The following is a 27327-nucleotide window of genomic DNA, read 5'->3' on the forward strand; positions in this document are numbered from 1 at the left end:
CAAAGCAGAAACTGAGTCTTACAGCCAAACTTTGGGCAGAGGGCAAGGTGTCCTATGTATGGGCAGTAGGGATAGAAGGACCTGCAGTAGTCAGGAGCTCCACAAGACCAACGGAGCCAACAAATCTGGGTCCAGGGGCGCCAGTGGCAACTGATTCACCAAAGAAGGACCATGCATGGAGAGGACCTAGGTTTCCCATTCATATGTAGCAGATAGACAGCTCAGTCTCCATGTGAGTCTCCTATTAACAGGAGCAGAGGCGGTGTCCCTACTGTGGACTCTGTTGCCTGCACTTTGATGACTTGCACCTGGTGGAGTACCTTACCATGCCACAGAGGAAGAAAATGCAGGCAGTGCTAATGAGACTTGATATGTTGGTTGGGAAGAACGGTTCCCCTTCTGTGAGAACTAATGGAGAGGAGTCTGGGGAAGATGGAGGGAGGGTGGGACAGGGGGGAAATGAGGGAGAGAACTATGATTGAGATTTAAAGTGAATAAAATGTTTAAAATAAATTTAAATTAAAATGATAATAATAATTATTATTACTATTATTATTACATGATGTACATTATCTATAAATCTAATGACTTCAATCAAGATCAGATAAACAAACTAAATAGTCCTTTCTTCTATAGAAAGAGAAGCAATCATTGATAGTCTCCAAACCAAAAAAATCTCAGGGCCATATGGTTTCAGTGCAGAATTCTACTGGACCTTCAAAGAAGAGCTAATACCGATACTCTTCAAGCTACTCCAAAAGATAGAAACAGATGGAACATTACTAAATTCATTCAATGAGGCCATAGTCACATTGATACCTAAACTTCACAAAGACCCAACAAAAAAAGAGAATTTGAGACCATTGTTCTCTTATTAACATTGATACAAAAATACTCAATAAAATAAGCGCAAAATGAATACAAGAACATATCAAAGATATCATTCACCAGGACCAGGTAGGTTTCATTCCAGGCATGCAGGGATGGTTTAATATACAAAATCCATCAATGTAATCCACCACATAAACAAACTGAAAGAAAAAAAAACACATGATCATCTCCTTAGATGCAAAAAAAAGCATTTGACAAAATCCAACACTCATTCATGTTTAAAGTTTTGGAGAGATCGGGAATACAAGGCACATACCTCAACATAATAAAGGCTATATACAGCAAGCCAATAGCCAATATCAAATTAAATGGAGAAATACTCAAAGAAATTCCTCTAAAATCGGCAACCTTTTTAGGCTGCCTACTTTCTCCATATCTCTTCAATATAGTTCTTGAAGTTTTAGCCAGAGCAATAAAACATCAAAAGGAGATCAAGGGGATTCAAATGGGAAAGAAGGAAGTCAAATTATCCCTATTTGAAGATGATACGATAATGTACATAAGTGACCCCCAAAATTCCACCAGAAAATTCCTACAGCTGATAAACACCTTCAGCAAATTGGCTGGATACAAAATTAACTCAAAAAAGTCTGTAGCCTTCCTATATACAAATGACAAACATGCAGAGGAAGAAATTAGGAAAACTACACCCTTCACAATAGCCACAAACAATATAAAATATCTAGGAGTAACTTTAACCAAGCAAGTGAAGGACTTGATTGAAAAAAAAACTTTAAATCTCTGAAGAAGGAGACTGAACATGACATCAGAAGATGGAGGGATCTCCCTTGTTTGTGGATTGGGAGAATTAGCACAGTAAAAATGGGCATCTTACCAAAAGCAGTTTACAGATTCAATGCAATCCCTATCAAAAACAATATTTTAAAGACATTGAAAGATCAATTCGCAAGTTCATATGGTAAAACAAAAAACACAGAATAGCAAAAAACAATCCTATACAATAAAAGATCCTTTTGAGGAATCTCCATCCTGGATCTCAAGCTGTACTATAGAACAACAGTAATTAAAACAGCATGGTACTGGCACAGCAATAGGCTGGTTGATCAGTGGAATTGAATCAAAGACCCAGAAATGAATCTGCACACATATGGTCACTTGATTTTTGACAAAGAGGCCAAATCCATTCAATGGAAAAAGGATAGCAACTTCAACAAATGGTGCTGGTCTAACTGGGTGTCTACATGCAATTGGACCCATATTTGTCACCTTGAACAAAACTCAAGTCTAAGTGGATTAGAGTCCTCAACATAAAACCAGAGACACTAAATCTGTTAGAAGAAAAAGTGGGAAACAGCCTGGAACACATTGGCACAGGAGACAACTTCCTGAGCAGAACACCATCAGCCCAGGCCTTAAGGTCAACAATTAATTTATTGGACTTCATAAGGCTGACACGCTTCTGTTAAGTCAGGGGACACTGTCAACCGAGAAAAGTGACAGCCTACAGACTGGGAAAAGATCTTCACCAACCCTACATCTGACAAAGGTCTAATCTCCAAAATATAAAGAACTCAAGAAATTAAACACCTCCAAACCAAATAACCCAATTGAGAAATGGGGCTGGAACTAAACAGATAATTCTTAACAGAGGAATATCGAATGGCTGAATAACACTTAAAGAACTGCTCAACATCTTTAGTCATCAGAGCAATGCAAATCAAAACAATTCTGAGATTCCATCTTCCACCCATTAGAATGGCTAAGATCAAAAATTTAAGTGACACCACATGCTGGCAAGGATGTGGAGAAAGAGGAACATTCTTTCATTGCTGGTAGGAATGCAAACTTGTAAAACCAATTTAGAAATCTAGCTGGCGAATTGTCAGAAAATTGGGAATAGGGCTTCCTCAAGACCCAGCTATTCCACTCCTTGGAATATACCCAGAAGATGCTCCACCACACAATAAGGACACATGCTCAACCATGTTCATAGCAGTCTTATTCATAATAGCCAGAACCTGGAAACAGTCTAAATGCCTCTCAGTTTAAGAATGGATAAAGAAACTGTGGTACATTTACACTATGGAATACTACGTAGCTATTAAAAACAAGGAAATCCTGAAATTTGTGGACAAATGGATGTGACTAGAAATAATCGTAATGAGTGAGTTAACCCAGTAGCAGAAAGACTCACATGATATATACTCAATTATAATTGGGCAAAGGCATGTCCCATGAAAGTCTTCACTTATCAGGAGATTGGGATAGATATGAGGACATCCTACTGAGACTCTAGGTAAGAGAAATATAGGAGATGGGGAAATAGAAGGACACAGAGGGTCCTAGAAACCTACAAGAAGAACATCATGATGAGTGGATTGGGGCCCAAGGGGTTCTGCTCAAACTATTCCACTAACCAAGGACAATACAATAGTAAACATCGAACCCCTACTCTGATCTACCCAATGGACAGAACATTCTCCACAGTTATGTGGAGAGCGGGGACTGACTCTGACATGAGCTCTGGTCCTCCATATTTGACCACTTCCCCTTGGTGGGGAGGCCTCGTGGCACTCAAAGAAAGAATAAGCAAGCTACCAAGATGAGACTTGATAGCCTATGACCATATAGTGGGGGAGGAGGTCCCCCTCCATCATAGACCTAGGAGAGGGGAATAGGGTGAAAGCAGGAGGGAGGGAGGAATGGGAAGATACAAGTGATAGGATAACAATTGAATAAATTCAGATAAAATAATAACAATTATATTTTTTAAAGATTTATTTATTTATTATTATATATACAGTGTTGTGCCTGCCTGTACACCTGTAGGCCAGAAGAGGGGCATCAGATCATGTTAAAGGTGGTTGTGAACCATGTGGTTGCTGGGAACTGAACTCAGGACCTTTGAAAGTACAAGCAGTGCTCTTAACCATTGAGCCATCTCTCCAGCCCATTATTATTATTGTTGTTGTTGTTGTTGTTGTTGTTGTTATTATTATTATTATTATTATTATTATTATTATTATTATTATTATTATATGATGTACATTATCTATTAATCGAATGACCTCAATCAGAAGTTCCAGGAGTCTGATCAATAATTTTAAAGCCCATGATCAAAATATATTTTGTCTGTATTATTAGTGACAGTAATTATACCTTTTCAAGAAGTTTATCATCATAAGTTGCTCATCTAATGCTTGCACTTGTAGACAAAATGCACTTCTGCTGGGTCATTTTTTTTTAAATGTATATATTTTGTATATTATTATTTACATAATGTTGACCAGTCATGGTTAGGTATCTCAAATAGTTTTTTTTTTGTAAAGAAATACTTTCATAAAAAATATTTTGTAATTCTTCTAAAAACCTACATTTTCCGATAAATTATCCATGCTACTATAGAAAAATATAACTTTTTTATTTCACTGAGCATTGTGTCCTTTTCTTTTGTCCCAACCAGGTTTTCACATGCAGAGAATACAAAGAACAGAACATAGATAGTAGCAAACAATAACTCACATTACACACTATGACAAATGTAGTTTCTATAAACTTAGATTGAGATTAATCTGCTGTTTAATGTTTTCAAAAATGTATTTAAGTGAGTGCACAAATGCCATGGGACAGATGTGGAGAAAAGAACACAATCTTCAAGATATTTTTTTCTATATCCAACTCATCTAAAGTCTTAATTGCTAAAAATGCCATCAATGTTTTAAAATTACACAGGCACACATCATTATAATGTAGATGTTCACATATGTGAGACGTCAAACCATTATTCAAAAAGGTCAAATGCAATTGAAGCCAAACTTATCCTATGACATGCCTTCAGAATAACGTATTTACAAAGGGATTAGGTTGCAGTTCAGGACATGTGTAAGTGAATTCACATGATACACTCTTTATCTAATTGGCAACTGAAAATGCTGTTACTGATATGAGTCCTTGGAGATTATTGTTTGGAAACCCTTTGTATAGCACAACTCTTAATTACCTCCATTGCTAAAAGGGCAATTCAATGTAAGCTAACATATGCATTTTTTCCATTAAGAAAAGCTTGAAAATGCAATTTTATTTACTTAAAACTAATGTATGTCCACAAGGCCAAAAATAATTGTTTTTTCAAATATGTGCTCAAGGAACAGAAAGTGATTGAATTTAAAATACTTCTTAAATGGTTCATGGAACGGCATTAATATCATGTCCAAAGGGACTTTTACTAATCCATTTTCTTGTCTAAAACTAAGGATTTAATGGAAATGGCTTTTGTAATGGATGGATAAATAAGTTATTCTTGCAATCCTGTTTTGTAGGAAGGAACATTAAAGGTGATGTTACATAGTATATTATAGCCTGTTCACTAAAACTGTATCTTTAAAATAGATGCTATCTTCATAATAAGTGTTAAGAATCAAATACATTTGTTTAGAGATGTATAAAGAATTTGGTTCTTGGAGGGGAGTGCTTGGCTAGTTAATAACATAATCCTTTCCCTTAAGGATAAAGGAAATCAAAGTCTCAGGGTATGTGTAGTCAAGGTTTTGGCTCTAGACTTGTGTTTCTCAACCTGTGTGTTGCTACCCTTTGGGGGAGTTTAATGACCCTTTCACAGTAGCTGTATGTCAGATACTCCACATTCATAGATTTGCATTATAATTCCTAGTAGTAATGAAATTACAGCTATTAAGTAATGATAAAAATAATTTTACGGTCAGGGATCATGCTAACACGAGAAACCCTATTAAAGGGCCACGGCACTAGGAAGGTTGAGAACCTAGCACACAGCTCTAATCCTGGAGGCAGAAGTAGGCAGTTTTCTGTGGGTTTGAGGCCAGCTTAGGCCTAGAGTGAGTTCCAGGAGAGTGAGGGCTACAAAGAGGAACCTTGACTAGAAAAAAATAAAAAATATATTTTAAAAAAGAAAGAAAAAGAAAAAGAACTAAAACATAGAAAGGTTGGGAACCACCTCACTAGACCTATTATCAAAAATGGTGGGGAAAGTAGCCCAGATGAATACCACTTTTGCTTTCCTGAATCTTGCTTAATTAAAATACATTTTCAGAAAAATTTCCCACCACAAATATTGAAGTAAAATTATCTCTGATTTACTTAGTCTATAGGAAAAATCTATTTCCCCATTTTCAAACCTCCAATTACATTGTAAATAAAGGCTGTGCTACAATTCTCAGTATGACTTAAATTACACTGTTTGTCAACAAAGTGCATTTACAGCAGAAGTGTGATTTCACCAAAATGAGGTCTCTGTACATTTCAGGGGATAAACAGTGTGGAGTCCAGTTAAACTGAGTTTCACAGCCACTGTCTGCAGTATTAAATAGCTTTGTAAATGGGTCATTTAAGCTTCTTAAAAAATAATTTTTCAGATTTGAATACCCAACACCTGGTGTTATGTGATTCTCTGAAAATGGAGTCAAATCTCAAAAGATTCCCAAAACATTGCACACTGTTGTTTTTGCAATGGCTCCCCACCGAGGTGGAAGGTAAGCCCTATTTGATGAAGACACCATGCACTTCAGGCACAGGGTCCAGAGGCCCTTGCACTGGAACTGACCTGAATGTCTAAGGACTAACTTTCATGGTACCAGAAGGTGCCATCCAAGCATCCAAAGGACAGAACACAGTAGTCTTAGCCAGCTGAGTTACCTATGAGCCCCAACAATGACAAATACAGCACGGAGGAAATGCTATCACTTCTTTAGTGGTGTGCATCTAATAGCGCCCTAAGACGCCCTTGGACTTAAGACCCCCTCAACCAGTAGGAAATCATGCCTGCTACTGGAAACCAAGCCAACTACCCAGGAAGAGTGAAGTCATGGATCTTAGAAGGGAACCCAAAGCCATCAATTTACTGATCTATCATAATCCCTCACCACATTGTAAATATTTGTCCTTATACTCACAGATGTGTGCGGTCCTCCTTCCTCATCAAGGAAACTCTTTTGGGTGACAGATGGAGATCATTGCAGAAAACCACAAGGCCAATGCAGGGTTGTGGAACCCAGTGCCAACAGGCACACGTCTACAATTTAATTCTTATCCCTAAGGCTCAGGGATCAATGCGGAGCACAGGACTGGTGGACTGTAAACGCCAAAGGACCAGGGAGCTCGCTATGAATGTTAGGAGCTACGGTCATAAATCGCACCAACAGGACTGTCAACACATGAGCTGAACAAGGACAACAGAATGCTAACGTGGATGGGGAAACTCAAAAGGCCTCGATCCTCCACAAAGAACTACAGGCAACTACCTACGGGACACTTGGAAAATAGTCTTCCCTAGGGACAAACGCCCCAAGTGGTTAGACAATGCCAAATGGATAGACAAATACTACTATACATACTGAGCAGGATATTTAGGGATGCAGATGCATATACATGTTTGTGTAACAAGTAATGAGAAAGAGGTAATGAATTTGAAAGAGAGTAAGGAGCAGTATATAGGAGGAGGATATGGATGGAGGAAAGGGAAGGGGAAGTTGTCTAGTATTATAATCTCAAAAAGCAAATAATTAAAAGCATTTCAATAACTCTTGGATGAAGCTCTGGAATAAGTCTTTGGCAAATCTACACAGTAAAGGAATAAGGCAATTAAATGAAATGATTCATAGGTAGCAATTTAATTGCAAAGAATTTTTTATTTTCATCAAAAGTACTAAGATAACATATCAAGTGCTAATTTCCAATTAAAATTAAAATGTCTGAGTGATACATTAAAGAATAATATGATTATCTTCTTTTGTCTTAGTGCTGTGTTTACGTTATTCTTAAGGAAAAACAAGATGCCATTTGGATATACAATAGTAACAATTTGCAGAATGGAACTTACATGATTTTAGCACATGTTTTCTCTCGCCTAAAATATCTTTGTCATGTGACTCAAGTTCCCTGTTCTCACTTTTATCTTTATTTGAGTATGTGTGATCACGTGTATATGTGCCATCACATCGATATAGGTGTGAGTACACTTGCAGATGTGTGCACACACATTTGGAGGCCCATGGTTAGTTAATATCAGAAATCTTTGTCAATTGCTCTCCCACATTTACTCTTTGAGACAGGGTCTCTCAGTAAAACCTTGAGCAGGAAGATGTTTTTAGACAGCATGCCTCCAGGGTTTTCTAGCTTCTCCCTTGGTGACTGAGATTAGAAATGGGATACCCTGTTCACCTGATATTTCTGTGGGATTTCGAGCTCTGAAACTAGGTCCTTTTACTTATATGTAAGCCTTTCAGCCAGTGAGTCATCTCCCCAACCTGGATTTCCACTCTGTAATTCAAAGTGCCAAATACTGAGGTTAATCCATATGAAAGTGATGTCCTCTGTGAAAGCAGGCAATTTAATAAGACTCAACTTTTATATTTGATCATAGAAGAGCCACTAACATCAGATGGGAAGTGATACATAATAGGACCACAAAGCAATATCAAACTCAGAAAACTGAGGAAATTACAGTCCTCGATCTCTTATACCTAAGTCAAAATCAAAATTAAACTATTTTAAAACAAGCCCAAAAAAATGAATGAAAAAGTTTCATTAATTTTCCACAATTTTGCTTGATTTGACCTTAAACATAGATTAATTACAAGGTAGAGGCCACCACTGACTGATAAATTTGTCCTTAAAACTCTCTCAGAAAGCACGAAGGAGACAATCATGACTTCTCCACAGGACACAAATAAATACATGAAGTCGAAACATCACACAAGTATGCGAGAACACCACACACACACACACACACACACACACACACACACACACACACACACGCAATTACTTTTCTCTCCAAAGTATATAATCCACAATGCTGACTGAAAATAGGAAGATAGAGGAAATAATTACTGATTTGTGATTTCAAAAACAATAAAAGTTATATTTAAAATGTATTTAAGGGTTAATGTTTTTGTCTTTAGTTGCCTGGAGCTTATCCCCTTCTTTTATTAACACAAACACACACACACACACACACACACACACACACACACACACACACACACACTAGAAAAAAAAAAGCGGAGAAAACTAAACCAGCCTTGTCACACACTAATTCAAATGGTAGCTAAAGCTAAATGCAGGACTCACCTTACCAATAGGAATAAAGTTAGAATCAACCAGGTTCTGAAAGCCATCCTGTGTTAAATCCCATCCACTGGAAGAATAGATGCAGGTTGAGCGAGGAGGCACTGGCCTGTGGCTACAGCTGTATGTTATTAGAAGTGATTATATGGTGATTTCTTTTAGGAGAAAAATATTATTAGCTTTTCACTGGGCTTCTGACCAATCTTATCTTAAGTCTTGGTCATGTTAACACTGTCAGGTATGGATTTCACCTCATGGAGTGGGCCAAAATTCCAACCAAAAAGTGGTTGGTTGCTCCAGAGACCCACAACTGAATAATGTTCAGAGAGTGAGAGACTTCAGTTTTAAATGGGATGTCTTCATCAAATCTTTCCTTTCAACCTATATGGAAGAAGAGGCAAAAGGATTGTAAGAGCCAGAGGTGATGGGTGACTCAAAAAAAAATGTCTTCCAAGTAAGACCGATGCGCACAGTGTGACAACATGAACAGAAGCCGCACAAGATCCCAGGACTGAGAAGGGAAGTGGTCACACAGTCCCATCCCTAACCAAAGAGCTATCTGCAATTAACAGTTGAAGAGAAGCGGAAAATCTGTCTTTCCAACGGAGTGTTACTGGGTACAATGACCATACTCTAGAACCAGCCCCATGCACAGCAGTATTTGGCCAAGATAAACTGAACTTAATGCTATTTTTGTGGACATTTTGTTTTATTTTGCTTTGTTTTGGCACTGTTTGTCTGACTGATCTTTTTGCTTGCTTGTTTTGAGTTTCATATTTGTCCTTTTATGGTTTGCTGTTTCTTGCTTTAGTTTGGGTGGTGGTTAGTTTTGTTTGTTTGTTTTGTTTTTGGGTTTTTGATTTGTTTGGTTTTTTTTTTTTTTTAAAGAGAGAGAACACAAAGTTTGGTAGGGAGAGAGTTGGAAAGGATCTGTGAGGATTTACGGGACAGGGAAAACAATCAAAATGTAACATGTAAAAGTGTACTTTAAGCCAAGAAATAATTAAAGAGAAAAGTCATATCAGTTGAGTGATAAATGTTTTGCTCTGTCTCTATTTAGCACATCTTGATCACGTGAGTCCTTCTCTCTTGGTGACGAACCTACCGCCTTTCATTTTTCTTTTACCTGGCATTTTTGATGAAAGTGCCAAATGTTATGTTTAGGAGTTATGCTCATCTTTGTGGGGACAAGCAGAGTCATGCATTTCTTTCCCAAACATAGATTTATGACAAGTACACAGCAAGGGGGGAGAGAGAGGGAGAGAGAGAGAGACAGACAGAGACAGAGACAGAGAGAGAGACACAGAGACACAGAGACACAGAGAGACAGAGACACAGAGACACAGAGAGTGTGCGGCTATTAAATCTTAAGTCTACCACTTGATTGCCATTGCCATTTGACCCTTACTGCAGGTTTTTCTAAAGCCTGCTCCGATCTTGTTTATTCACATGGCTTTCCTATAAGCTGGGCATGTGGAATCTGAAACCTTTGGGTTTTCCTGTTTCTGAATAGCAATCCTAACAGGAAAGGGACATTTAAGGAGCCACTTCTTTCAGGTACTGTACGTTGTTGGGCACTTCAGCTGGGGCACTTCAGCTGAGACGCTTAGCTCTGGTTATATGAGGACACCTGCCCACCAAAACAAACTTGAGATCACTAATTCATTTCACACGGGTCACCAAACTAATATCAAATAGCAGTAGCTCTTGTTTATTACGAGCTTAGATCAGATTCAAACCTGAGACTCATGGCTAAAAGGCTTAACCTTCAACCCCTTAACCCTGGGTCACTCCCAATCTGTCTCTCGGGTCCTTTTCATTAATGACAGCCTGAGAGGGATTATAAATTCCCAAAGTCCTGCATGCAACCCCTTGGATGCTCAATTTACTGACAGCTATAATCAGAATCCTCCCGACTCCTGTGTGTTTGTTCATATGATTGTATCCACACAAAACAAATCAAGTAGAGACATGAGGAGGCAATCATCTAGAAAATCTTGGAAAAGCAGACTATCTCAACCCAGGTTGGGGAATTTACCTTTTGAGACTGGGACAAATATACCAGATGATGTCTGTGGGTTAGCATCAGATAGCACCAAAGGGCCAGGTAATCTCAATAACCCAACCATCTAATGTTGAAAAACAAACTAGAAAGGGGAAAGATATAAGGAATCCCAGAGATCAAATGCAGCCCCAAGTGAAAATTCACCACATTTTCTGTTATGAATAGAGTCTAGGTTGTTATTGGTAAGGCAACAGAATTGAGAGACATGGAGTTTGCAACTATTGTCCAAGAGTTCTCCAGCAGAATGTACTAGGCTGAAGAAAGTTCTGAAACAACCTACTATCCCTCTGGAGTCACGTACTTCTATAGCTTTTTTATGATCTTTTTTACATGGAGAAATCTGACATACAGAATAAGAATTTAATCATCTTTCACAGAAACCTCTGGAGACAGGGTCCTGATTCGGTGTACACCAACCATATATTTAACTTGGCCCCATGCCATGTGTTCTCACAAGATGGTAAGTTTCATCTTTACAGAAATCTTATGAGGATGGCGTTTTATGTACATATTGTATGGTTTTGAAAAGAGTGCTATTTAGTTTGTTTGTTAAGTGGGAGAAAGGAAAAACATGAAGCCGGGTGGGTAGGGATGTGGGAGTATCTTGGAAAAAGCAGGGGAGGAGGAGAAATATCCAAATATATTGTATGAAAACAATTTTGAATATTTTTTTAACTAAGGTAGATTTTATATTAATTATTTTATGTGGTTTTTAAAATCCCAAACAACTGTTTGGATTAAATTGTGTCTACCCTCCTTAGTTTAAAAAAAAAAAAGATATTTTGAAGACTTAACTGTTAGTACTTTGATATAACCTTATTTGGAGGCAGAATTGGCACATGTTGAGTCACATTAAGCTGCGTAACTAGGATGAACTTTCATCCAATATAAGTCCAGAGGAGAAGAGAGAAATGTAGACACAGGTGTAGAGACTTAGAAACCATAGCATGGTGTAATAGAAACACAGATGGGAGAGAGGCATCTACAAACTAAAGTATGCCCAGGAGTGGTGGCCTTCACCACAGGCTGAGAGGCAAGAAGCATGCCTTTTATTTGTTTATTTGTTTATTTGTTTGTTGTGGGTAGGTGGGTGGGTGTGAATATCCGCACCTGCCCTCACCAGTGGAATGAGGCACATATGCCATTAGTCATATATGCAAGTCAGATCGTAACTTGTACGAGTCTAGTCTCCTCTCTATCATGGAGTTCTTAGGGATCAAATTCGGGTCATCAAACTCAATGCCACAGACAGTTTACTCACAAAGCCATTTTGTTGTTCTGTGATTTTGGATTTCTAACCACCGCACCTTTGAGAGTATGATGACTTTTATTATTACAGCCCAGGAAACTGAAATAAAACTATCTTTATAGCATAAGAGAACCATGAGACAAGGTAATTAATTTTCCTTATTAAAGAAGTTCACATGAAACTTGTCTGAACCTTCTTTATAGAAAATATTTTCAAAATTAAAAAATAGATATTGTTTAGAAGAAAAACTTAATAAAGTTACATTTAAGCTCTACTTATTAAAAATCTGACTATACAATGCCCTTATGAAAAAGAAAAGAAGAAGCGAGGGAGAGGAAAGAAGAGGAAAAGGAAGAGGTGATCTTCCTTTCAGAATGGAGACTCCATTACATATAGAGTGAATTTCTCAACGGGCATTGTTTAATGCACTGTAGTGTTAAAGGATATGGTATAAGACAGGTATGGTGGCATATATGGTAATCCCACCACGTGTGGGCCTGAGGCAGGAGGACCACCTTAAGTTTGAGACCAGCCTGAACTATGTAATCTGTTCCAAAATGGTATATCTAGCTCAATGGTAGACCACTTGCCTTGTTCAAGGGGGGAAAAAAGTGTTTCAAGACAGTTTGTGCTATCCTGTTGTGTGTTAGTTAGGAATTATGAATTCTCCCTCTTTTCCATATTCCATTTCTGAGTATGTCAGAAGGGTACTCCACTCCTGCAGACTGAATTCATTACTAGGTGTTCAAACAGGTAACCCACTCCCCTGCGGCCTCCACGCATGCTGGGCAGTCATGCTTGAAACCCTGCCCTTCCTTCCTTCCCACGCATCTCAATGTATTTAAATCCTACCAGATATTAAGTCTCTCTGTGAAACTCACCTCCCGTACTAATACTGCACCAGTTATCACAACTCAGGCTGAGCTATTGTTCTGCCCTGGAGCTCTCTATGGTTCTCGGATGGCTTGCCCAGGTTTTCTGCTTTGCCACAGAGCGGTATGAATTTCTTAATACTGCACCAGAAACCTCTCAGAGCAGCTAGTAGCCCCACACATCCTGTATCCCTTGCCACTGCCGCCACCTGGACCATAAAGCCTTCCATACAGTTGGGTTTTGATAAGTATTTGCTGGATTGGTTTTGAGTTTGAATGAAACAGCATAGGCTCTCATGCACTGAAACAAATCACCGTGCAGATGGCACGTGCGCGTGGTTCAGTGCTGCTGCACCAATGGAGCAAGACTTTCGCTGCAGATCCTTCATCTAAATGGCAGATGCTGGAACAGGTTTTCACAAAAGATTATCCACCAGCAAGAGCAATAGAAAAACACGCCTTGCTATCGATATTTTTTTTCTCAGGTTACTCTGCCCCTTCAATGGCAATCTATTTGTTTGGTTAGAACATGTGGTAGATTTCAGTGTTAGATTCAGAATAAAGCTAATTTGCATTGGCAGGCTGACTTAACTCACTGGCGCATTATTACTGTGTAAGCAGGTGTACGTGTGACTACAAATAAATGCTTGCTGATGGAATCCCAGCAGGGCTTCTGATGAGTTTTCATTTTGTTGAACCTTACCCAGGAAATTACTGTGTAAAGGGCTTTGTTATTAGTTCTGTGCCTGAAATATCACTTAGCTACACCTGGCCAAATTCACCGTGATTATACTAACTATACGGGCAGGGCACTGCAGAAATCTCACTAGCCCCTTTCACTCATTTTCTCACACTGATCGCTGAAAACAGAAAAAATACCTAAGCACCTTACCTGTATTCAAATCTTAAAAGATCCAGTAAGATAGTTAAGTTAGTACTTTAAAAAATCTAGTAATATACAGGTGAAAAGAAGTAAGTCTAGGGGTTGGAGACATGGCTCAGCAGCACCTTTAGAGGACCCAGGTTCAGTTCCCAGCATGTACATGGCATCTCACAGCTGTCTGGAGCTGGAGTTCCAGGGGATTCTTCACACCAGGCATGCAAGTGGTGCACATATCTATGCATGCAGGCAAAATACCCGTACACATAATGTAAAAGTAAATTTTAAAATCTTTCCAAAAAATTAAATCTTTGCTAAAAGTAGAATCTGGAATATAAATGCTATCAGCTCTAATATTCAAGATACTGTGAAGTAATAACAAAACAAATATATATAGTAATATGTAGTAATAACAAAACAAACATGTATAAACAACATTGCTTTGTATTGGTAAATTTTATATATACATACATAGACCTAGTATAGATCTAAATATGCTTACTAGGGATTACATAAACTCCTTTAATTTGTTAGATATTATGCTAATCATTGACAACAAAAATAAGGACCCCCTTGCTACAGTGTCTGATCACATATTTTGGATTTTTATCATAACAGTTGCTCATCGTCACTGTATAATAACTTCCTTTGTTAGACTTACTAAGACTTGATAGTTGGTTTTGGATTTAAGACTATAAGAAAATAAGCATACATTGTGTGCTTCCTCTTTAGAAGACTGTCAAAGATGTCAGCACGAGCAAGTTCAAGATGGTTTTTGATTTCCATTGTTTTCTTCTATGTGAAATGAACAAAGAGAACATTCACATGGAAGAATATAACCATGATACGAGGCAATACTTGGAAAAAGTTGATGATGATGATAATGATGATCATATTGTTATTTATTCTCAATGCTGCTGACTATAGTAGAATAAAATTGCCAGGCTTTAGGAGGCAAGAGAAACATCACAGGTAAGGTGCCCATATTTCCCTGGCTTTCATGGAACTGATGCTATGCACTCCTTTGTAATAGTGTGCTAAGTGATTAGGTTCACTTTCACACTCAACGATCTTCTCTTCTAAGTGGTAAATGCATGTTCATTCTACCACTGAGCAAATGGGAATGGTGGTCTTGGGAAAAGATGGAATTCAGAGAGCTGCAGTGTGAGCTTCTGGAAATTTAACACAGATAAATGGTATGCGCGAAGGAACACAGAGAGAGGAAGGGACAGCATAGAAATCCATCGGCTGGATGGAAGCAGGACCTGACTGTATGAGCTAAAAATCTTCAGTTAGATTTGACTCTTGCTTATTTCTCCTAAGAAAAAAATAAAGGGTTTTTTTTGTTTATTTGTTTTTAACTTTATGTGGATATGTGTTTTGTCTGCATTTTTACTGGTGCAACATGTGCGTGCCCGTTGCCTTCAGAAGGCAGGAGCTCCTTGGGACTGAAGTTACAGATGGATATGAACCATCCTGTGGGTGCTTGTAATTTCTTGTTCATTTTTTTCTCAGTGGTATTAAAGTGCCATTGAGTCTATTTATTCTTCAATTAGGAATTCTGTAAACCACTGAGGTTCTGAGAATGGCAACAGTTTTCAGCTTTCTACCCACATGGACATATGTTTGACAAGTACTGTAGGCAATAAACTCTCTCACCTCAAAGTTATCTATTTGCTGGACAGAGTGCACTTCATCAACAACCAGATTTTAAACCTTGAAAATCACAATTCTCAACAATATAAACAAAAGGATTTTTATTCTCTATGAGTAAGCTTTCAAAAATTTTAATGCTGAAATACAAAGAGTGTCTATTCATAGTTACAGATTCCCATAAGCAAACTGTTTCAATGTTGAAGTTACCCAATTACTTCAATTCCAAAATTGTATGGGAAAATCCTGCTCAGTATTGTTTTCAAAGTTGTTAAACCTTTGATGTAACATCAGTCACCTTCTGTCCCCCAAAGTTGGCTAAAACTTTACGTATACCTTTCATTAATTTTTTTTTCTCTTTTGAGTTGTCTTTCTCGATGGAGGGGAGGTAAATTTTTTAAGCTCACTTTTTAAAATTATTTTTAATTTTTCCCATTTCCTCAGTGACCATAACCACCCCCACTGCCAACTGCCATCAAGTAAAAAGGGGGAAAGTATTTCAAAGAACCAAAAGGCTCTTTAATCTGAATGGCTACGCAAAATAGGCTTTATAGGCAGAATAATAACCAACAAATCATTTTACTAGTCATGTTATATAGAGAGACATAAGGCAATACAAGGGAATAGCTTGCATGCTCTTAAACCAACAGTATAATGATGCTTTTATCACACAATTATGGCAATCTTTAACCCAATTTTGTGCATGCAGTAACAAGAAAATAAACAAGCAAAAAAAATAATAATAACAGGAGTTAACCTGTCTCATTGTCAGTGAATCTTTAAAATAATAAAAAAAAAACATTTTTAAATGCCATATTCTACATGCCTTTGGGGTTTTTGAAGACCTTGTATAACTATTTTACCTTTTCTTTCTATAGAAACATATCTATCTGTTACACAAGGATGTATATACTTGTGATTAAAAATAGACTAGTAATTGATATGACCGTGATTTGATCAAATAACAATTAACTTGAATAACTTATTTATCCTAAATAGCCTTTGGTAGCACTTTCAAAGTATTGGAAGTAAACCGTGTATTATAATTGAGTTATATGGGTGCAATACCTCATATTACAGTAGAAATATATCTAATGTGTAAAGGATAATCTTACATTTGAATTCTATAGCACTGCATCTAAAATTAACTTATTTTGCATCTATGTACAAAATACTGTATCGGTGAATTAAAAATAACCTTGTGAGCGAGAATTGAGGCATTATCTTTAAGAAGACGATGTGCATCAAAGAACCTCCTTATGGAGATGGCTTCAAATGTGGCAAACAAGCCACTGGGAAAAATGTCCTACTTTCTACCACAGACAGAATTTTGCCTAAAAAAAAGCAAGCTTGGATGCAGGCAAAGTCAACATCCAAACTCTGCCAAGACAGGGTAAGTAAGTCCTCCTCAATAGTCCCTGCCTCACAAATATGTCTGTCAGATATATTTGGACAAAGGCTGAAGATGATACTCCAACATTATAGAGAGTTTTGGGTGACTATTCAGATAGCAAACTGTCTCTGTTCTCATTTGCAAAGCTACTAACCTACACTCCAGTATACTCAGATAATTAATTTTATTCCTTCTCAAGTCTCTGATAGGGTTGAAGACCAGATAGTTTACTCTTAAAATTAAGCTTAGTTGTTTAGGGGTTAAGATGTTTTTAGGTCTAGATAGATGTCTTTTTTTTTATTAATTTATTCATATTACATCTCAATGGTTATCCTCTCCCTTGTATCCTCCCATTCCTCCCTCCCTCCCATTTTCCCCTTATTCCCCTCCCCTATGACTGTTCCTGAGGGGGATTACCTCCCCCTGTATAAGCTCATAGGGTATCAAGTCTCTTCTTGGTAGCCTGCTATCCTTCCTCTGAGTGCCACCAGGTCTCCCCATTCAGGGGACTTGGTCAAATATGAGGCACCAGAGTACACATGAAAGTCAGACCCCACTCTCCACTCAACTGTGGAGAATATCCTGTCCATTCTTAAGTTAATAAAGATGAGATATGATAGATATTGATTTACATTCAGAATTTTAGACTCACCAAGACAGGAAAGATGTTTTTTTCAAGGCTATCCAATACAAATAGCCAAAACACTATGAAATGTACCATTGTGTCATGGTTCTTCTCACCTTAGATAGTTTATTGTATATGTGTGTAATAATATAAATACATATATATATAAATTAAAAAATGTTTAAAAATAAATAAGTAAATAACAACAATAACGGTGGTGGTGGTAACCATATAGTCAGGATCCCTCCAGAGGAAATTGATTCCTGGAATTGTTTTAATAGGTTTTTCAAAAGAAATCTTATAATTTTAAAAAATACCTATTATAAAAATTAAGGAATTTTAAATAAACCATAATAGTCTACTATGTATATAAAAAAGCCAGTGTAAAGATGGTAAATTCTTGTCTTCACAGAGACCAGTATCATAGCATGGAATTTTCCTGATGGAACAAATGATAGTTCTGGATCATATTTGTTGCTCATTAGCAATAGTTTTCTTGTTTTTTGTTTTTAACTTAGGTATCTTTTGTATAAATGAATTACATATATATACATATATATATATATATATATATATATATTAGTTCTTAATACATAATGAGGAAAGCAATACAGAAAGCATAACGGAGAGAATACACTTGGATCTGAGGAGCTATTTTTTTATCTTTTCATGTTTGGGAGTTAAGTTATTCAAATTTTCATTCATTCAAAATAACTGCCTCCCCTAAATGTACAGATGGTTTTTGAGTGAAAATAAATAAATAAATAAATAAATAAATAAATAAATAAATAGAAAGGGTTTGGTGTCGGTGGGGGAGAGAACTTATTGTAGACAAAAGGGAGAGCATAATCAGAGGCAGGGTCCTCTGGGAGAGTGTAGAGTGGGTATGAGCCTGACTGTGCTGGAACATGTTGGGGGGTGGGAGGCGGGGAGGGAAAGAGAAAAGAGAGAGAAGGAATCCAAGTGCAGCAACCAAGAGGGCAAAGGGACAAAATAAAATAAAATAAAATAAAATAAAATAAAATAAAATAAAAATAACTCAGGCCATAGGTATGTAAATTAAGCCACCAGCTACTACATAGACATCCCGTGCGCTTTCTATTGAGATAGGTAATTCATGCAGTATGTATGTGAGTCATACATTTCAATACCATAGTACATTTTAATATCATAAAATATTCTCCTCCATGGGCAGCTTTATAAAACTGGTGCACGTAAAGAGATTGCTACTACTGCTGTGCCATGTGGAACTATGAAACGTTCCCGTTGTCACTCCTTCGTCGTGTTGGCGTTGCTGCTGAACTGCCTATGAGTCTCCTTTTTTCTTTCTTTCTTTCTTTTATTCTCAACGGCGTAGTAGAAATACATTCCATGGGAGAAGATGAGACTAGAAGCTACTGGGCTGAAGAATATCAGAGCAGTCTGAGAGCGTGATAGATGGGGCAACGCTTCCACAGAGAGAAGAGTGTGGACACGACCGTCTGGCAGAGAGAAGAATCTGAATCCGCTAGCGCTGTAATAAATTAGGCGGGTCCAAGGCTAGCGAGGACACCGGGATCATTTTCCTCATTCTCTCTTCTGAGAGGTGGGAAGTGAGAGCAAGATGAATTAGGCAATATCGTCAAAGTCTATCAGTAACCCTGATAGCATCAGGACTACATCTCTCATTAAGCAGATTCGAAGGTTTTGTTTGAAGTACAGGAAGGAGGGGGCTTTAATTCGGATACCATAGCTGAGCAGTAACTTGTGCGTAATAAACACGTGTGTAAGTTAAATGTACACATGGGATAACTAATTCCAGGAGACTGCCTGTAAACGAGAGGGAAAACACATCACTGTTTACAGAAAATGGTAGATTTTTAGACATAAATTTCAGCCTGGTAAACCTTAGATGAGATTTTTCTTCTTTCAATGCCAGCCCCACCCCACCCCCATCCACACGCCCATTATCTTCATTTTTCACAGTCTTAAAACTTCATCTTTTCTTTAAAGTGAATTACCTGCTTTTTATTCTGCCTCCCCAACCCCTACTCAATTAGGAAAACGAGAGGTAATTCAGATTCTTAAGGTGAACATTGTTTCATTTTCCTTTGTTCAAAATCACTTATACTGACACCTTTCAGAGTCTGTTCTTCTTATTTAAGACTCCCCTGCCTTCTGTCTTTGTCTTTTATGAGCGAAATTTCCTGAGATTTACTCTGTGCTGAGGAACAAAGACAAGGCAGCTGGGTCTGCATCCCAGCAGAGCAAACAGCTGAGGCTCTTCCCTTTCTTCCCCCCCACCCCCGCACAACACTTGTTTGTTTGTTTGGATTTGAACAGCCAGAAGGGACCTAACAGGAGACTACCTGGAATGCCTAAGCCCTGGACCCCAACCGCAGCCTGAGTGTAAAAAGCACGGGATTTTATTAAGGCTGGCAAAAAGAATCAGAGACAGCCGCTTCTTGACTGTTAGGAGTCCCAAGAGAACCCAGAGCTACACAACCATACATAGATGCAAAGGACCCAGGACAGACCCATACACACTCCCTGAGCTCTGTGAGACACCACCCCCCCCCCATGAGTCCCTGCCACGTGATTGTGTGTTCTCCTGGTGTCCTTGGCCCCTCTGGTTTCTCCCATCTTCCCCCTCTGCCACGCCCCCCCCCACCTCCTTCCCTGAGCTCTGCCTGATATTTGGCTGTGGGACGCTGCATCTGCTCCTATCTGTTGTTGAAGTCTCTCTGATGAAGATTATGCTATGTTACAGTCCTAGCGCATCCTACAGGCAGGACAAACTTTTAAGTCGGAGGTTTTTGTGGAGGTTTGGGGCTGCGTTGGGTGTCTCAAGCCCTCTGTTTAAAGCCTTGCCTGGTTCAGACTCCGTGCCATTCCTCCCTTTACTAGGAGTCTTCCTTAGTGTCAGGCTTGATGTGAAAATACGTGCCCGGTCTTATTGTAGCTTGTTATGCCATATTTGGATGGTGTTCCTGGAAGGCCTGCTCTTTTCTGAGGAGTAGATAGAGGGCAAAGTGGAGGTTATGGAGAGAAACTGAGGAGAGGGGAAGGAGGGGAAAACTGTAGTCGGGATGTAATAATATATGAGAGGAGAATAAATGAAAAGAAAATAAGAAATACATCTCAAAACAATACTTGCTAAACAAACAAACAAATAGACAAACAAACAAATAGCTGAGTTCTAACAACACACCATGAGCAGCAATCCACACAAGCCACACCCCTTTCTGTACCACCACAGCTCCGGACAATTTTAAATATCCCTGCCAGTTTGAATTTTACACAACACTACCATAATATATGGAATGCATTTGAGTATCTCTGAGGTGCAGGGAACCAATGGGATGAGGGGAATTAGAAACACTTCGGCACGCTAGCTACCTAGAAGACCTACCCCTAAGAGGCTGATAAGGAAATCTACCAAAATTCATACTAACAACAACAACAAACACTGGCCTAATAACTCAGTCAGTCAGTCTTGCATGTGGATCTTTCTGAAGAAATGAGGCTATTTTGTCAAAATAATAAGCATGGTTTTTTGATGGCTGTCCTGCTAAAAATATAGCTCCCACACAGAAGCGGCGACGCGTGCTTGAAATAGCTCCATTTGGCTTGCATCGCTGCGTGTCCTTATCTTAACTGCGTGCGAACTGTCTAATGTCCTTCTAAATGAAAGTAATTTTTGGACTCAGTGAAGTTGCACATCTGACAATCCTTTCCAGATGTGATTATGTAGAAATATTTCATACAGCTGCAAAATGGGCAAAGGAGGAGGGGCATCAGGGGATGTTATATATAAAATAACTTTTAGGGGGGCTTTTTTTTTTGGTTTGTACTAGGGAGGTGGACCACAAGACACCCAATGTAGGTGACACACATGCTGCACTGAGGAGGAAAGCCTTCTTCTGGGCTATGAATAACAGCGAGTTTTGCTTGGCCCTTTCAGACTAACTGATAGCCTAGAAGGAAAAGTGTTTTATGAATTCAGCATGCCTTTGTTTGCAGCAATGGCAGGTGTTGTTAAAGCTGTCTGTCCTGGCTGTGACAATGTTCCAGAAACCTGACCTGCCACAATGGAAACTGCTGAACAGGACAGTATGATAACTGTGCCAGAAGATTTCACCATGATACCTCATAGGCAGAGACAACAAGATTCGGTGGCTTTATTTTACATTGCTTAGCAGAGCGGAGGTATTGATATGTTTGAAAACATGTGTGTATGCATTGGTGTGCCCATGCATACATATATAATCTGCATGATTATGGAAGACTCTGCATTTCAAATGGCAGAAGCTCTGTAGTTGGAGACAGGTGCTGTAGCAAATTTTGCTAAGGATATTATGAATCAGGGGCCAAAAAGATGGCTCAGTAGTTAATAGCATTTGGTGTTTATGCAAAGGACCTGAGTTTGGTCCCCAGCACCCTGTCGGGTTGCTCACAGACACCTATAACTTGAGCTCCAGGACATTTGTCAGCTGCTTCTGGACTCCTTTAGGACATTTATACAGACAAACATACAAATATATACATAATTGAAATAGTATTATAAATCAGCTGATATGTACCGAATTGGATACAAAAAACAAAAACAGCTGAGTTTTAATCTTAGTATTATAAATCAGCTGATATGTACCGAATTGGATACAAAAAACAAAAACAGCTGAGTTTTAATCTTTGTCCATTCACAGGGCTACCTTTTGTATGACTGGCTGTCTAAGAGTTCCCAAGGCATGCAGCCTATTTCTATTGCCCTTGGTTATAACACCCTCAGATGTGGCAGGTAAGTCCACCTAAGGCCCAGGGAACATTGCAGCACAGAGGGTAGACAGTTTGTAAGAGCCAGAGAGCCAGGGGATTTGATGTGAAATCATGTCTCCAAATAATACCAGAAGCTACACTGTAGAGGGATTTTATTCCAGCAACATGACTACTCTGGCTGGAATACAGACACATCCTTAGCACACACCTTTAAACCCAAACAGTGAAGGTAAAGATAGTTGGTAGAAGGAAGAAGCCATGTTTGAAAGTGATGTCTAATTGAGAGGCAGACAAAGTGACAAATCAGAGAAAGATTTGACAGAATAGGGTACATTCAACTCTCACAAGAACAGAAAGGAATGAGAGGTAACTTCAAATGGAGCAGCAAGTGGGGGGACAGTTTTACTCAGTTATACAGAGACAGGTTACAGAGAGAGAACAAGCTAGGCACAGGTGAAGAGAGAAGAAGCCAGATGATGACAGCATTTTGCCAAAGTTAGTATGAGGTGAAGGAGAGGGAAACTAGTTAAAATCAGTCAGATTGGAGAGTAGTTTGAACCAGAACAGCAGACTTGAAGCAGCCAGCCAGTGTTTAGAGAGAACTAGAAAGGGTGAGCTCATTCAGCAGTCAGTCTCAGAGGTTGAAAACATTGTTGGCCTAGGTTAGATTGTACAGAGGCTAGAGGCTTCCAGAACTAGGCCTAGGTTAGCAGAAGGAAGAAATTAGCCTTGCAGCTGACAATTGTATCAGGAGAGTAAAAGAACCCTTCACACTATACCCATAAACTCTCGCCAACGTGACCGCCCAAACATGAGCTGAATATGGATGCTACCAATGCCATGCCAAACTGCATGGGAAAAAGCCCGTGAGGCATCTTCTTTATACAATGGACTATAGGAAACTGAATAAAGCTAAGAGCAAGAGAGATGTTCCTCTCCATACAAGGGCAGAGCACTCGGTTGTCCAGTGCCAAATGACCAGCCCTGAAAACATACAGACAGGGATCATTATATGAACTTGATAGGTTATATTTGGGAATATAGATGTATATTTAAATTCTGATGTGCAGATAGTAACAATTGATAAGAAAGAGGCCAGGGGGGTTGAAGGATAGTGGGGAGGGCTATATGGGAAGGATTGGAGAGAGGAAAGGAATGGAACGAATATTGCAATTAAAATACAGTCTCAAAATAAACATCAACACAACTAGTGCATTATGAAAGGTGGAAAACCAAATGTGGGAAGAGGATACTAAAGTCGTGCTTCTTTTCTTCTTCTTTTTTATTGTGCTATGAGAAATTTTTCATTTCTTCTTACAGCCTATTAACCATGTTTTGTAAGTACATTTAAGGATAAGAGCTGGTTAAAACAAATATTATTATGAATAAGGCTGCTATGAACATGGTTCAGCAAATTTTCTTATTGTGTGCTGGAGCATCTTCTGGGTATATTCCAAGAAGTGGAATAGCTGGGTCTTGAGGAAGCCCTATTTCCATTTTTCTGAGATAGCACCAGATAGATTTCCAAAGTGGCTGTACTAGTTTGCATTCCCACCAGCAATGAAGGAGTGTTCCTCTCTCCCCACATCCTCACCAGCATGTTGTGTCGCTTGAATTTTTGATCTTAGCCATTCTGATGGGGGTACCATGTCCCCTGGAGGCTCTCAGAGGAAGGACAGCAGGTTACCAAGAAGAGACTTGATACCCTATGAGCATATACAGGGGGAGGTAATCCCCCTCAGGAACAGTCATAGGGGAGGGGAATAAGGGGAAAATGGGAGGGAGGGAAGAATGGGAGGATACAAGGGATGGGATAACAATTGAGATGTAACAAGAATAAATTAATTTAAAAAAGGAAAAAAATATTATTGCCACTGCCAAGTGACCATTTGAAGCTGAGTAAGTCAAATTCCTAAAATAAAGGGAAAGGGGAATGTTGGACTGTAACTCCAAATTTATACGAGAGAATCCATGCATCAGTTACTCATGGCTGCATAGTCAACTGCTGAAAACCTGTTGGAGTATAAGAATAACCATTTAATTCATTGTGAATGCTCTAGATTAGCACTGCACGCTAGACTTTGTTGGGAGGCTTTAGCTTGACTAGCTGGGGGTTATTCATGGTCCATGAGCAACTGCCTTGTTTATAGGGAGCACTTGGTCAGAGAGAGAGGGGAGAGGGAAGAAGAAGAAGAAGAAGAAGAAGAAGAAGAAGAAGAAGAAGAAGGAGAAGGAGAAGGAGAAGGAGAAGGAGAAGGAGAAGGAGAAGGAGAAGGAGAAGGAGAAGGAGAAGGAGAAGGAGAAGGAGAAGAAAAGAGGAGAAGAGAGAAGAGGAGAGAGCAGAGAGGAAAGAGAGGAGGAGAGACAGGAGAGAGAGAGAGAGAGAGAGAGAGAGAGAGAGAGAGAGAGAGAGAGAGAGAGAGAGCGTTAGATCCCTCAGCTGCACATAGTTATGGAAGTGGGAACACTAATGCATGATTGATACATTGAGTTTCATAATATACACTCATACACCTAAGCTGTATGAAGAGAAACTGTTCTCTGTCTTGGTGGCAGTGGTGGATCTGGGCAACATAGAGGAGTGGAAAGGGATAATCATACTGGCTAAGGACCATAGAATGCAAGTGAATGTGGCAAGAGAAAGCACCTGAGTATCAGACCAGAGGAACTCTGGTAACAGCTTAACGTCACAATCTGGATGACTCTCATAAAACTGCTTCATGTCTTTAGCTATCCTTCCTTGGGTGATGTTGATGGGTCACTCAGACTAACTAAAAGAGGCTTCACTGTCCAGGTGACAAGGCTAAGAATATGTATTTGGAAGGGAAAAACATTAGCATTCCCAGTGTCAAAGATCAAACTATGGAAATTATGGCTGCCTGTCAAATTTTTATAGGAACCAAAGTCTTAAAATACACATATTTGCAAGCCAGATGTGAAATCATTTTTTCATCAGATGAGACAGATTGTTATTATTGAAAATAATTGATCACATATGATAAATAATCTTATAATAGTTATAACTAAAGTCCAAGTACATTTCTACAGAACATTACAAAAAATCTCCCAGAGTGAATATGTTTTTACAATGGATATCATAATAGTTGGGTTCAGTATGCTATCTCCTGGTACATGTGAGTATGTTTGGGGATTGGGGGTGGATGTGCAGATATATATGTTGTATGTACATGTTCATAACACAAGTTGATGTCAGGAAGATGTCAGCATTGAGTCTCTTCTTCAATTGATCTCAAACTTATTTTTTGATACAGGGTTTCTCTTTGAACACAGAGTTCACCAATCCAACCAAGTTTCAAGTGGACTCTGGGGACATTAATCTGTCTCTGCCTCCCTAGCACTGGGATTGCAGGTGCATAGCATGTCACCCAGTTTTTCATGTGCTTGCTGGGTATTCAAGCTTAGAGCCTGCTGCCTATCAGCCAAAACATCTCCTCAGATTCCTACTCCATTGTTTTACTTCCAAATATGCTACCATTTCTCATGGTGCTAGAACCAAAACAAATCATGTTGCCTCTAAACTAGAATAAAAAGTAATTCTTAAGTCAACCAGTATTACAGTATCCGCCAGGTTGAGGGCCTTCATGTAGTTTCTTAAAACACTTTTATGCCTCAACCAATTGCTAACGTTGGGCAGTTTCTCAAAATTTACAATGAAATAAAACATCTCTAAACTGACTAGCCTGATAGCTATCAAAATGTGGTCACAAGACCAAGTGAACAAATATTACTTAGAAATTTGGGTGTTTACTAATTATCAAAACACGTCTCCAACACTAGATGAATGCCTTTTCAATTTAAACATTTGTTTTTTGCAAGCCTTGCAGGTGACAGTGATTCATGTTTAATGAAAGCATAAGACTAGCCAATATTGTTTCGTAAAACTCCTAGGTGATGAATTTGGGGTGATGTTGGCAGAACAAACTCGTGATACTGCTGCCCAGCTGTCAGCATCTTCTACTTGAACAACCAACAATACTATCTCCAAGTTTCTGTGCACCTTATGGTTCTCTGGAAAAAAACTCTTGTGACTTTGATTGACCAGGAAGAATGTAGTTCATAAGCATGGTATATTAAAGTAACTCCATCATTCTGAGTTCATGAATTATTTTCTCAAAGGGACTTTTTAGAAAATTTCCAAATAAAAAAATAACTTAAATATCCCAGTAACAAATGGTCAGTGTAGTTTATTTTCAAATGAGGGAAAAGCACATGGTCTAACAACTTATTTTTACTTTTTTTCACATTTATTCAGTGTGTGTTAGTGTGTCCTCACACACACACAATCTGCACATATGCATACCACAGAAGTGTGTGTGTAGAGGTCAGAGGACAACTTTTGGGAGTTGGTTCTCTCCTTCCATCATGTATGTTATGAGGACAGAACTCAGGTCATCAAGATTGGCAGCAAGTGCCTTTATCCACTGAGCCATGTCATCAATTTATAATCTCTTCTTAAACTAATAATTAAAAAGTTACAGTTCATGCATTTCATGTGATTTTTTTCCAAAGTGATTCTGGAAAAAGTTAAGCTGAGAATTTAGGTTTTCTCCTGAATAACCTAGTATTTTCTTCTTTAAAATCTTTCTTCCCCGAATGAGTTAAAACTCTAGCAAAGGACTTCATTGTTTAAAATAATAAGGCAAGAAATCAACTATAAAAAACAAACCTTTATGTGCATAGAACAATGCTCTAGTATGCAATTAGTGCATACAATATGGAAGAAATGAGAATTTAGATTCTCCAAAGACCTTCATTCTTCATTTTTTAAAAGAAGAGCTATAACTTTTTCCTTTTTTTTTTTTTTCATTTTAAATATTAAATAAGACATGACATGCTGGAATGCAGAGGTTTTCACTAAA

At 38.5% G+C, this 27327-nt stretch overlaps 1 protein-coding gene across 1 annotated transcript; it reads left to right on the forward strand.

The window, feature by feature from the left end:
- The first annotated feature begins 11302 nt into the window (after positions 1–11302).
- On the forward strand, positions 11303–26436 carry LOC311608016 (uncharacterized protein). The gene is made up of 4 exons (XM_084800316.1): positions 11303–11480; positions 14836–14993; positions 22378–22469; positions 26357–26436. Exons 1-4 carry the CDS (start codon positions 11463–11465, stop codon positions 26428–26430), a joined length of 342 nt encoding a protein of 113 aa, XP_084656442.1. The 5' UTR covers positions 11303–11462; the 3' UTR covers positions 26431–26436.
- The last annotated feature ends 891 nt before the right edge of the window (positions 26437–27327 follow it).

Source organism: Acomys minous (genome assembly GCF_964271855.1).
Source record: "Acomys minous genome assembly, chromosome: 11".
In the NCBI taxonomy this organism is placed as follows: domain Eukaryota; kingdom Metazoa; phylum Chordata; class Mammalia; order Rodentia; family Muridae; genus Acomys; species Acomys minous.